The sequence below is a fragment of the Malaclemys terrapin genome, chromosome 2 (genome assembly GCF_027887155.1).
Source record: "Malaclemys terrapin pileata isolate rMalTer1 chromosome 2, rMalTer1.hap1, whole genome shotgun sequence".
NCBI lineage: Eukaryota > Metazoa > Chordata > Testudines > Emydidae > Malaclemys > Malaclemys terrapin.
Window position 1 is genome coordinate 245,109,778 of NC_071506.1, and position 14,226 is coordinate 245,124,003.

Genomic DNA, 14,226 nt, shown 5'->3' on the forward strand with positions numbered 1-14,226 from the left:
TGTAGATACATGCATTTACAGGTTGACCAAAGGCAACTTACGTCAACCTAAGTTTGGAGTGTAGACTAGGTATTAACGTACAGCAAGCCACAGTCGAATGTACAGCTCACTAGTTTGTCACACACTAACTGGCTATGGGGACTCTGCTACCATGCACTAAAAGTTTTGTAGTGTGCGTTATGGAACTTTTAGTATATGGTAGCATGGTCCCAAAGCAAACTAGTGCAGTTTGTCACACACAGAGGGTATGTCTACACTCTAGTGGCACAGCTATGGTGCTGCAACTTTGCTGCTGTAGTGTTAGATGCTTCTTACGTCGATGGAAGGGGTTTTTCTGACTGTACAGATAATCCACCTCTCTAAGAGATGGTGTCTCAGTTGACAGAAGAATTCCTCCATCGGCTTAGCTGCTATGTCTTCATTGAGGCTGGGTGGACCTAACTACATTGCACAGAGCACAAAAATTTTCACAGCCCTGAGCAATGCAGTTAGGTTAACCTAAGTTTTATGTGTAGACCAGGCCTAGGTCTCTATGAAGACATAGCCTCTGATCTTGTGGCTGAAAGGAACCAAAAATATAGGGTGGGAGAAATGTTGGATTATTTTTAGTGTTTGGGAAATTGCTCTATTAACATAATTGACTGTTTTTAAGTCCTACTAATGAACCTTAATCTTTTCCCATTTTCAGTGGGTTCATTAACTATAGTAAGTCCACTGGAATTGATCAGAACTAAAATGCAGTCTCGCCAATTATCTTACAAGCAACTGCGTATATACATCAATAATACACTGGCCAAAGATGGTTGGCTTTCACTCTGGAGAGGCTGGGGTCCCACTGCTCTGAGAGATGTACCTTTCTCAGGTAAGGGTTTATGTCGCATCAAAAGTTTGTGTTATGGAGAATACTTTCTTGTCAGTTCCTTTACATTTTTCCTTATACTTTGATAACATTATAGCATGTGGCTCTAAGTAAGGTTGAGAGTGCTTTACTATCTAAGTGCTTTAAAATCCATGTGCTGAATTGAACTGTCTTGAAATTTGCTGTGCCTCATGGAGATGTGGGGTAAGATTAAAGGTTCAAATTTGGGGTAACTTGAGCAAGGAGTTCCCCAGATATAGTCGTCCTAAAAAAATGTTTAAAACATCACCTGCTTTTTCTAACTTTTTTTTTTGCACACAGCTGGGGTTCAAACTGTACTTCTGATCCTCCCCAAACTGATTTCACTCACTCAAGATTTATTTTAGCAAATGCATGACACCCACTGACCTTTTGGGGAAACAATATTCCAAAAGCCATTGAGGGTTAAGTTTGTAATTCCAGCTCAGTTTAAGGTAAACAGATCTGTCAATGAGAGTGAAACGTGCATGTGCAGCAAGACTGGGTCTCTGTTGCAAGTTAGAGGCTTTGCAGACAGCTTAATGCTAGTAACTGCGTGGGCTCAATGTGATATGCTGTGGCCATTGAACCTGACCAGCATGCAATGTACTGTGAGTTTGAGTCCTGTCCTTGGCAACTTTCAAAGCATGTGTGTTGTGCATGTTGCTTTCTGTCTACATTCTGCCCTTTTGGAGCCTTATTGGAAGCTTTGTCCAGAGATCAATATTTCTGATTTAAGAGCCAATATTTTCTATGATTCGTTCAGTGAATAAGAGATTGTCATCAGAGGGTCTTTTGCTATCTGCAGCTCAGAAGCACTGATAGAGCAGAACAAAAAGGGGGAAGGGGAAAGTTAGGCACTCTTCTCCCAGTGACATTCCTGGGGAGGAAGGGAAGTGGAGCCATCTGTGCCCTCCCACATTCTTCCCCTACAATTATCCCCCTTCTTCCAACAATTCTTTCTCATGGGGCTCCAGAGATTTCCTTCTCTCCACTGCTTTCTGATCCCAGGGAAGGAACCTACAACTTCCCTCCTTCCTCATGCTGCCTCCTACAGTAGGGAAAGGGCTCAAAGCTCACCCCTCTCCTGATGCTGCTGCTCGTATGGGAAAGGGGAGGTCAGAGCAAACCAAGAAGTGTGAGGAGGAAAGGAGCTGTTCAGTGGGGGATGTAAGTGGGACTTCAGCTCTGTCCCTCAAACTTTGACAGCCATGCCCCCCTTTTGTCCCACCTGCAGAAAATGCTCCCAGACTCCAAGTCAGTCTTTGCATCTTCTCTCCAGCTACTTAACTTTCAGAGTCCTGCCTATATCTTGTCAATAGGGAGGAGGGCTGGACATCTCTGAAAAGATTGCACAGGGGTTGCAAGCGAAGGGGTACGAATGGGATCATGCAAAGAGATGGGAGATGAGGAGATGGTTTAGGACTGATGTGCAGCCAGTGCCTTTTGTGACAGGGGAAATTACTGCCAAGTAGTCAGAGGCACAGAGGGGGAGAGCTTGGCTATGGTACATGGGGAAATGGAGATTTTTTTTTTTAACCAGGAAAATTAACTGCCCCAAAACTTCATTTACACAGATTAAGGTTGTTCAGTGCTACTTTGTGCCCTTCCAGAATATGGAGAGTGACTAAATATAACCCTCTGAACACCAGGAAACACAAAGTAAGGTACATGCCACCTCTGCAATGCAACTTTAACTCTGCCCTCTTTGAGCAGTATCCCTGCACACCAATAATACACATACTAGCACTCAGAATTAGCTCTAGTTAACCCCTCAAGTTAGCCTAGCTTGAGTAAGAGTGGCTACACAGTGAAATAACACTTGAGCTGCACAGAATGATTGGACTAGCAATGCAGAGTTGCAATGTTCCCACTGCATTACCTGCTTGAGCATCAGCAACACTTGAACTTTAACCCGTATCCCCTGACAGGTCAGCTAGCTTGAGTTTAAAGTGCCACCTAACTTGAGCTAGAGACTTGTGAGCAGACAGGAGTCAGGATAGGGGCAACACTGAAGTTATACCACAAGCACCACGGCAGTGAAAACATGCCCCCATATGCTGCAGAATGCCTTAGGAACTGAGCATTGTTGGACAAAATTTCACACTTTCTCTTCCTAAGGCAAAACTTGGATCAGGCATAACAAACAGCAGTCTACAGCTGGCCTACATGCAAACTCTAAGACTATTCCACACAAACCACCCCAGACTTGGAACATAACAAAATAACGGCCATACTGGGTCAGACCAAAGGTCCATCTAGCCCAGTATTCTGTCTTCCGACAGTGGCCAATACCAGGTGCCCCAGAAGGAATGGACAGAATAGGTAATCATCAAGTGATCCATCCCGTAGCCCATTTCCATCTTCTGGCAAACCGAGTCTAGGGACACCATCCCTGTCCATCCAGGCTAATAGCCATTGATGGACCTATCCTCCATGAACTTATCTAGTTCTTTTTTGAGCCCTGTTATAGTTTTGGCCTTCACAACATCCTCTGGCAAGGAGTTCCACAGGTTGACTGTGCATTGTGTGAAAAAATACTTCCTTTTATTTCAGAGTAGCAGCCGTGTTAGTCTGGATCCGCAAAAAGAACAGGAGTAGTTGTGGCACCTTAGAGACTAACAAATTTATTAGAGCATAAGCTTTCGTGGACTACAGCCCACTTCTTCGGATGCATATAGAATGGAACATATATTGAGGAAATATATATAGTCTCTAAGGTGCCACAAGTACTCCTGTTCTTTTTCCTTTTATTTGTTATAAACCTGCTTCCTATTAATTTCATTTGGTGACCCCTAGTTCTTGTGTTATGAGAAGGAGTAAATAACACTTCCTTACTTACTTTCTCCACACCAGTTATGATTTTATAAACCTCTATCATATCCCCCCTTAGTCGTCTCTTTTCCAAGCTGAAAAGTCCCAGTTTTATTAATCTCTCCTCATATGGCAGCCATTCCATATCACTAACCATTTTTGTTGCCCTTTTCTGAACCTTTTCCAATTCCAATTCATCTCTTTTTGAGATGGAGCGACCACATCTACACTCAGTATTCAAGATGTGGGATAGAGGCAATATAATATTTTCTGTCTTATTATCTAACCCTTTCTTAATGAGTCCCAACATTCTGTTCACTTTTTTGACTGCCGCTGCACGTTGAGTGGATGTTTTCAGAGAACTATTCACAATGCCTCCAAGATCTCTTTCTTGAGTGGTAACAGCTAATTTAGACCCCAGCATTTTATATGATTAGTTGGGATTATGTTTTCCAATGTGCATTACTTTGCATTTATCAACATTGAATTTCATCTGCCATTTTGTAAAAAGCAACAAAGAGTCCTGTGGCACCTTATAGACTAACAGATGTATTGGAGCATAAGCTTTCGTGGGTGAAAATTAGCATGGGAAAATAGGTTTTACTTTAATTAGGTTTTACTTTAATAGTATGTAAAACCTATTTCCCCATGCTAATTTTCCCCCTTACTGTTACTCACACCTTCTTGTCAACTGTTGGAAATGGGCCATCCTGATTATCACCACAAAAGTTTTTTTTTCTCTTGCTGATAATAGTCCACCTTTACCTGATTACTCTCGTTATAGTTAGTATGGCAACACCCATTTTTCCATATCCTCTGTGTATATACATCTTCCTACTGTATTTTCCACTGCATGCATCTGATGAAGTGGGTTTAGCCCATGAAAGCTTAAGCTCAAATAAATTTGTTAGTCTCTAAGGTGCCACAAGTACTCCTTGTTCTTTTTGCTGTACAGACTAACCCAGCTACCACTCTGAGGCCTTGTCTACACTACGAGAGTAGTTCGATTTTACTTAAATCGAATATTTGGAATCGATATTGCAAAGTCGAACGTGTGTGTCCACACTAAGGACAGTAATTCGACTTTGTGAGTCCACACTAACGGGGAAAGCGTCGACATTCGAAGCGGTGCACTGTGGTCAGCTATCCCACAGTTCCCGCAGTCCCCTCTGCCCATTGGAATTCTGGGTGTAGCCGGCAATGCCTTCTGGGTAACAAAATGTGTCGAGGGTGCTTTTGGGTAACTGTCGTCATCCGTCCATCACTCCCGCCCTCCCTCCCTGAAAGCGCCGGCGGGAAATCAGTTCGCGCACTTTTCCAGTCATTGACAGCGCGGATGCCACAGCACTGCGAGCATGGAGCACGCTGCGACCATCGCTGCAGTTGTGGCCGCTCTCAACGCCTCGCAGCTTATCATACAGGTTGCCCTGAGGCAGATGCAGAAAAGTCAGGCGAGGAGGCTACGTCAACGCGGTGATGGCCTGAAGTCTGAGAGTAGCACAGACCTCTCAGAAAGCAGGGGACCCAGCGCCGAGGACATCACGGTGGCAATGGGTCATGTTGATGCCGTGGAACGGCGATTCTGGGCACGGGAAACAAGCACTGAGTGGTGGGACCGCATAGTGCTGCAGGTCTGGGATGAATCCCAGTGGCTGCGAAACTTCCGCATGCGGAAGGGAACTTTCCTTGAACTTTGTGAGTTGCTGTCCCCTGCCCTGAAGCGCAATGACACCCGGATGCGACCAGCCCTGACTGTCCAGAAGCGAGTGGCCATAGCCCTCTGGAAGCTTGCAACGCCTGACAGCTACCGGTCAGTCGTGAGCCAGTTTGGGGTGGGCAAATCTACCGTGGGGGTTGTTGTGATGCAAGTAGCCAAGGCAATCGTTGATGTACTGCTGCCAAAGGTAGTGACCCTGGGAAACGTGGAGGCGATCATAGATGGCTTCGCAGCGATGGGATTCCCAAACTGCGGTGGGGCCATAGATGGAACTCACATCCCTATCCTGGCACCGGACCACCAGGCCAGCCAGTACATTAACAGAAAGGGCTACTTTTCCATGGTGCTGCAAGCACTGGTGGACCACAGGGGACGTTTTACCAACATCTACGTGGGATGGCCGGGCAAGGTTCATGACGCTCGTGTTTTCAGGAACTCTGGTCTGTTTAGACGGCTGCAGCAAGGTATTTACTTCCCGGACCACAAAATAACTGTTGGGGATGTGGAGATGCCTATAGTCATCCTCGGGGACCCAGCCTACCCGCTAATGCCCTGGCTCATGAAGCCCTATACAGGTGCCCTGGACACTGAAAAATAACTCTTCAACTACCGGCTGAGCAAGTGCAGAATGGTGGTGGAGTGTGCTTTTGGACGTCTCAAGGGGAGATGGAGAAGCTTGATGACTCGCTGTGATCTCAGCGAAACCAATATCCCCATTGTTATAGCAGCTTGCTGTGTGCTCCACAATCTGTGTGAGAGCAAGGGGGAGACCTTTATGGCGGGGTGGGAGGTTGAGGAAATTAGCCTGGCTGCTGATTACTCACAGCCAGACAGCCAGGCGATTAGAAGAGACCAGCGGGAAGCGCTGTGCATCCGGGAGGCTTTGAAAGCAAAGTTCCTGAGTGAGCAGGGTAACCTGTGACTTTCTAATTTTGTGTACAGAGAAGCCTTCACCCCACTTCCAACACACGTTTCAAAATAAAAATAGTTCTACTTTGTTAAAGCACACCGTTTTCTTTAATACTGTTTTCGCGGGAATTTTTTAAAACTGGGACGCAGACTGTGGTGCGGAGCGGGTGTAGTGTAGGTGACTGTCCTGTCCAATTACCAACTCCCTTTCCCCCCCTCCTCCAAAAGAACATGATGGAAACAGTAGTTAACAGAAACATATTTTTTATTATCAACTACACATGGGACTGGGAAGTGAAACTTGGACGGGGGCTTGTGTCAGGCGGGAAGGAAAGAACTTGTCAAACTCTGGGGAATTAGAGCCTTCTGCTGCTCGAGCTCTCTGCAGTGGTGGAGTGAGAGTTAGCAGGGACTCTGCCGCCTCTCCTTCTGTGCACTTTGGGTGAAGGGAGTATGGGACTTGGTGGCGGGGGAGGGCGGTTAGAGATGGACTGCAGCGGGGCTCTGTCCTCCTGCCTCCGTTCCTGCAGAACATCCACAAGGCGCCGGAGCGTGTCCGTTTGCTCCCTCAGTAGTCCAAGCAGGGTTTGAGTCACCTGCTGGTCTTCCTGACGCCACCTCTCCTCCCGATCCATGTTGGCTTGGTGCATTTGGGACAAGTTCTCCCGCCACTGGGTCTGCTGTGCTGCCTGGGCTCGGGAGCAGGCTATAAGCTCTGAGAACATGTCCTCCCGTGTCCTCTTCTTCTTATGCCTAATCCTCCCTAGCCTCTGGGAGTGTGATGACAGGCTAGGTTGTGAGACAGTCGCAGATGGGGCTGTGGGAATGGGAAAAAGGGAGTGAATTCATCAGAAAGATAAATGTAGTTGTGAACAAAGAACATAGTCTTTCTCTGTGAACAGGACCATGCACAACACCTATCACATGCGCACTCAGCACAAGGTCGAAATCTCGGCCTTCGCATTCAGTGTCTGGGGTTTTGCAGAGCACTTTTGAGAACCCTGTCAGGACAACGGAATTGCTCTTGCACGCAGACATGGTAAACCGTAGATTCGTGGCAGCTTAAAACTTTAATATTAGCAATGGCCTCATTTCACATTGAAATCAATGTCGGTCCCTGCTGCCAGCAATCCGGCAAGCAGGAAGTCTGCTCCTGTCCCACACCCTCGCGGCTGTCCCCGGGAACGATCCCTTTCGGCTGACCCTCTCCCGCCTCCACCGCGTGGCTGCAAGCCAGCGGTTACAGTTCTGTAAAGGAACGGTAAAGCAGTCCCAACACTAACATTGCCCTACCTCATTCAAAGCAGGTCATCATGAGCGACATCACCCTCATGAGGATCTCTGAGAGCGACAAACAGAGAATGCTCCGGGAAAGCCTTCAAAGACCAGGGCCGTATGCCGCCATGCTGTGCCAAGCAATGATTCCGGAGTACTTGCTAGTCTCGTGGCGCGGCAACGTGTCCTACTACGGAGGACCCAATAAGGCCGCTCTCCCCAAGAACCTAATGCAGCGGATTTCAAATTACCTGCAGGAGAGCTTCCTTGAGATGTCCCAGGAGGATTTCTGCTCCATCCCCGCACATATAGACCGCATCTTACTGTAGCTGCAGTAGCAGGGACTAAACAGTAGAGCGGCTTGGGCAGGACAATCATGCAAAACCGGACATTGCTAGATTTTTTTCAAATAGTTGCACTGCCCATGACTGAACCGTTAAGTTAATCAAACTAATCATGAGAAACCCATTTCTTAAATTGTTAATAATCATGTTCTGTTACAAATAAATGTTTACATGTTTACAACACTTACTGGATGATCCTTCACCAGATTCTGTGTCCGGGGTAACGGCTGGGGAGGGTTGGTAGGGGATCTCTGTAAGGGTGATGAAGAGATCCTGGCTGTCGGGGAAATCAGCGTTGTGAGCGCTGTGGACTGCCTCGTCCTCCTCATCTCCTTCCTCATCTTCCCCGTCCGCTAACATGTCCGAGGATCCGGCCGTGGACACTATCCCATCCTCAGAGTCCACGGTCACTGGTGGGGTAGTGGTGGCGGCCGCACCGAGGATGGAATGCAGTGCCTCGTAGAAACGGGATGTCTGGGGATGGGATCCGGAGCGTCCGTTTGCCTCTTTGGTCTTCTGGTAGCCTTGCCTCAGCTCCTTGATTTTCACGCGGCACTGCGTTACATCCCGGCTGTATCCTCTCTCTGCCATGTCTTTAGAGATCTTCAAATAGATCTTTGCATTCCGTCTTTTGGATCGCAGCTCGGAAAGCACGGACTCATCGCCCCACACAGCGATGAGATCCAAGACTTCCCGATCAGTCCATGCTGGGGCCCTCTTTCTATTCTGAGATTGCACTGCCATCAGTGCTGGAGAGCTCTGCATCGTTGCCAGTGCTGCTGAGCTCGCCACGATGTCCAGACAGGAAATGAGATTCAAACTGGCCAGACAGGAAAAGGAATTCAAATTCAAATTTTCCCGGGGCTTTTCCTGTGTGGCTGGTCAGAGCATCCGAGCTCGGACTGCTGTCCAGAGCGTCAACAGAGTGGTGCACTGTGGGATAGCTCCTGGAGCTATTAGCGTCGATTTCCATCCACACCTAGCCTAATTCGACATGGCCATGTCGAATTTAGCGCTACTCCCCTCGTCGGGGAGGAGTACAGAAGTCGAATTAAAGAGACCTCTATGTCGAACTAAATACCTTCGCGGTGTGGACGGGTGCAGGGTTAATTCGATGTAACGGCGCTAACTTCGACATAAACGCCTAGTGTAGACCAGGCCTGAAACCTGTTTTCCTCAAACAGTTTTAGAACTATCCTGATGAAATCTTGGGCTGCCTCTCCAAAGTGTTTGAAAGATTGTCTAGTTATCAGTGTAGCAAAGTTCCAAGATGAGCTCAGTGTCATTGTAAACCTCAACTTCAAGTAGCATCAAAATTTTTTTGTTTTTCCCACAGAATAATAGGCACTTTAGAGACAACCTTCATTGAGATGATCATTTAGAATTATTGTAATAGTGAATATCCCTTTGGCTGTGTTTTGAATGCTGAGTATGGATGTGAGGAAGAGGAGAGTATGTTCAGCCTTTTAAGAAATATTCAGATTATTTTCATTTGAACAGAAAATGGATTATTTTTATAATTGAAAATTTGCTGTAGACTTAGTTCTCAATAAGTGCAAATGCCTTTGTAAATTTGGTTTAGAAATAAAGCTTTACAACCACATTTGGTGAAAGTTAAGTATGCAATTTTCTATTAATTTTAACAGCATATTGAATTATGATAATATGTGACAAATATGTATGGGTGTGCAATTTTGCACATTGACATAATTGTATATACATATTCAGCCATTTATGACTGATATTACACATTCAAATAAATATACACAGTTTTCAATCTATTGATCTGTTGCTTAAAAAAAAAAAGAACAGCACAGCTGTTGGTTGTGTATCCTGCTCATTCAGTTCTTTCATAAATATGAGGATTACCTCTTTTGATTTGTGCCAGTCCTCTTGTCTTCCTTTCTCTTTCCCAGTCTTCTGTCTCCTTCCTTCTCTTTTTAAATTTGCATCCTTTTCTGTAATTCTCTCTCTCTCTCTCTCTCTCTCTCTCTCTCTCTCTCCCCTTTTTTGTTTTTGTTTGGATTTTTCTTCCCTTTCTTTGCTCTGGCATTCTTAGGGTAAGAGCATTCAAACAGTAGCATTTTTAGATGTCTAAGAGATAAAGAAGGGGAATGAATTAGTTCTTCTGTGTTTGGTACACAGATTTATGTTGCTTGTTGCAAGTTTCTGGTTTCGGAGATTTGGTTTTTTTTGTTTGTTTTTTCTATCTCCATAGCAATATACTGGTATAACTATGAACACATCAAGAAGCGGTTGTGCAAGACATTAGATGCACATGAACCAACATTTATGATCAGCTTTACTTCAGGGGCAACAGCTGGCTCTGTAAGTCTACGTTTCTGTTGCTGATATTTCTAAGCAAACTTCTTCCTTGCATTAATCCCGTCAGATGGGGTTCTCTCTATGAGTCCTCTCCCTCCAGAGTGCTCTGTTCAATGCCATATCCTCTACCACACCACATGCTAACATGTCTTCATTTAGGATGTTTCTAATAAATAAACTGTTCAATTCATTGCGAGTTTGAATATGTAATTAATAAAACACAAGGAGTGAAATTACAGGAGATTCTCCCACAAATTGTGACTATGTTGTTGAACACAAGGTTAGAATCAATGTGTCTTTAGCTATACATAAAATGCAGTCATCTGGTGATGAAACACTTGAATTGTTATTGCTTTTATTTGTAAATGAAGCAAATTGGAAAACATTTAATAAAATCAGACGGGTAGCCGTGTTAGTCTGTATCCACAAAAACAACGAGGAGTCCGGTGGCACCTTAAAGACTAACAGTTAAAAATATGTCAATTGCAATGGATTTTTTTACCTTCAGTCCATTTGGTAGGATGTCCATCTGTTTGCACTTGGAGAGGAAGAAGACTTTAAGGTGCCACTGGACTCCTCGTTAGTTAATAAAATGTTAAAGTAAAATACAAGTGTAAAAGATATCTAAGTAGTTTTGATTGGAAATCTTCTTAGAACTTTTTTCTATTACTACAAATTTTAGCAGCCTGTTAAATCATGGAGTCTGTAGCTGCAGTTAATAAAATAAAAAGAAGTATTGGCAGAGTTCAGGGAACAATCACAGCTGAAGCCTACAGTTAGCCTGAACTTTGCCAAAGCTGGCTATTATTTGCACATTACTTCAATCATGTTAACTTTGTGAAAATGGTTAGTTTGAAAAGAAGCACTATGTGGGCAACTGTTAGGCCTCAAAGTAACCACAACAGCAAAGCTAGAATATGCTGTTTTCAGATACTTGATAGCTTTTATATCTATTTTAACCTATACATAGTATAATTGCTGTCTTTTCACTTTTTTTAACAAGGACAACATGGTGTGTGCCTGTGGGGTGGGGAGTTAATGATATTCAAAATGTTCTCATACTTTCCTGCATGTTTACATTTTTAAGATACATAGCTGTTAGAAAGACCTACTAATTTGTTTTTAAACTCACAACTTCATTTCAAGATCATTATTGACATAATGGAATGGTGGAATCACAACCTCTCAGAAAACTCAGTTGATTGTTATATGGTTGACTTCAGTTCATTTGGACAATTTATAGTAAGCAGCAATCATTTAAAAATGCTGTTGTCTTGGGGTTTTAATCAAACTTTAAAAATAATTCTGTTTCACTGGTTTGGTTTTTTTTACAGATGATAAACACAGCATTGTGATTAGCATAGCCATGAAGTATTTTCTGTAGCATATATGTGTACTGTGTGTTCAAACTCTTTTAAATATATATAATCAAGTGAGGGAATACCAAATCATCGGTGGATAGATACAGTACCAGACATTGTTTTGGTGGGGAGACCTCGTAGTTGAAATTGCAAAATAAACTCTAGTGGATAGAATACTGTAAGGCAAAATCTAATGTGTTTGATCATGGACAAAGCACACACCTCAGTATACAGTGGAGTCGCATCTTACTCAGGGGTTAGGTTCCAAAGTCAGCGTGTAAGGCAAAAATCGCATATAGTCAAAATTACCCTGGAAAATCCCTTAAATCGCCCATAAAGTACTGTATACGGTACATGGTTTTGCGTATACAACCCTGTACAGTAATATGTATAAATGTATAATCTATACAGTAATGTACAGTATATAATAAAGAGTACATATGCAAAATATAATTTTACAGTACTGTATTTTTAATTACAGCGGGTAATTACAGGGGGTCGTCAGGGCTTGATGTTGATCCAGGAGATGGAGGTGATGGAGAGCTTGGGTGACAGAGACCGAGTCGTAGACAAAGTGGTTGGCTCTGGTTCAGCTCGAGAAGTTGATTGCGTAGGCTCATCTGCTGCTGGTTGTTTTTCCTTGGAAAAACATAGTGATCGGCAACTGTCGCTGTTGTCTCTTGAGCTGCTCAAACATTTCTTAATACAGTCTCAAATCGTCTGTAATACTACATGTGATTTTGAGGCTTTGTTCCATAGAGGGATCGTATTCAGAAATTAAATCATTCAAGTGTTTTGCTGCTTGGAACACTTCAGCAAATTTATGAAGATTCCAACTTGCTGGCTCTTCCTGTTCGTCGTCGTTATCTTCGTCTTCTGTAGACGATTTTATCAGTTCCTCTAACTCTTCGTTAGTCAATGTTTCTCTATGGCTCTCAATTAATTCTTCAATTTCTTCCTTAAGGATATAGACGAAGCCATCACCACCTACTTGCCTGGCCACCTGAACAATGTGTTTCACTTCTTCGTCAAGGGTCAGGAAACCCTTAAAATCATTCACACATTTCCATAGGTTTCGCCAACATGCATTGACTGTTTCAGGCTTGATTGCATCCATTGCCTGTTTAATATAAGTGATGCAATGAGCAATGTTGAAGGACTTCCAACACTCCATCACGTTAAGATTGGGATCAGCATCCATAGCGCTACATATCCATAAGAACGTAAGCCTCATGTACGTGGCCTTGAAACAGCGAATCATGCCTTGGTCGAGAGGTTGAAGGATGGAGGTGGTATTGGGGGGGAGAAAGATGACTTCAACATTGTTATGTGCCAAATGAAGTGCCGCAGGGTGGCCAGGAGCATTGTCTATACTTAAAGTCAAGTCCTTTCTCTTCAAGATTCTGCTTGACCTCCGGAATGAAACATTTGTGGAACCAATCCAGAAATAATGCTGCCGTCACCCAAGCCTTTTTATTTGATTGCCAGAACACAGGCAGGAGATTTTTGTTCTTGCCTTTCAGGGCACGGGGATTTGCAGCCCTGTAGAGCGATCCCGGCTTTATTAAATGCCCAGCCACATTGCCACAAAACAACACAGTCACATGGTCTTTAGCTGCTTTGAAGCCAGAGGCTTGTCCTTCTGATTTTGAAATGTAAGTGCGGTTGGGCATTTTTTTTCCAGAAGAGCCCAGTCTCATCAGCATTAAAAACTTGTTCCAGAAGATAGCCCTTTTCTTCTATGATTTTCTTTAATTGTTCGGGGTAGGCTTTTGCTGCCTCTTCATTGGCACATGCAGCTTCACCAGTAGTTTGCACGTTTTTGAGGTTGAAGCGGTTCCTAAAACTGTTAAGCCAACCTTGGCTGGCTTTGAATTCCTTCTCATCAGAAGGCTGTCCCTCTTTGGCAGGAGGTTTCAACAGCGCGTAGAGGCTAAGAGCCTTTTCTCACAACATGTTGCCATCGAGAGGCACACGTTTGCGGTTCATGTCTTCCAGCCAGAAGTTTAATGTCTTTTCAGTCTTCACTAAAGTCTTATCACGCACCTGGCTTGTCACCTTAGTAGTTATTAGAGCACTTAATGCCATGGCTTGACGAATTTCTCTCTCTCGAATCTTGATGGAACAGATGCTAGATTCGTTGCGGCCATATTTACGTGCCACGTTGGAGACTGACATACCGTCTCTCAATAAGTCCAACACAGCCAGTTTTTCCTCCAATGTTGGAACAGATTCCTCTTTCTCTGGTTGAGCACCAGATGAAGTAGTTGGCTTGTGTTTAGGGGCCATGTTGTACGAAAAATATATATCTTTAAACACTAGAATCACACTCAGTGAGGCGAGATGCTCACACTATGAGAGGCACGCGGGAACTGAGACTGACTGAGGGAACAGCAGATTCACGTCTCCCATCTCGCGCTCACTCCAGGACTTACGCTCATTGAGTGGAATGGTGGGTGGAATCACCCACACTATTTACAGGTATCTTGTTGTTTTTCTTTTTTTTTTTTGCCGAGCACGTATAGTTGATTCGCACAAGTTAAATGAGCGTATGATGCGACTCACCTGTAGTCACTTTCCCTGAGGTTTTACAATCTAAAGTCC

General features: G+C 44.2%; 1 protein-coding gene across 5 annotated transcripts in view; it reads left to right on the top strand.

Moving 5' to 3' along the window:
* Window positions 1–14,226, top strand: part of SLC25A40 (solute carrier family 25 member 40) — a 78,379-nt gene that overhangs the window by 34,955 nt on the left and 29,198 nt on the right. For all 5 annotated transcript variants that reach the window (XM_054020548.1, XM_054020550.1, XM_054020552.1 and 2 more), the window contains 2 exons: window positions 689–862; window positions 10,155–10,264. In XM_054020548.1, coding sequence (XP_053876523.1) covers window positions 689–862; window positions 10,155–10,264 — 284 coding nt within the window. The remainder of the gene's footprint in view (window positions 1–688; window positions 863–10,154; window positions 10,265–14,226) is intronic.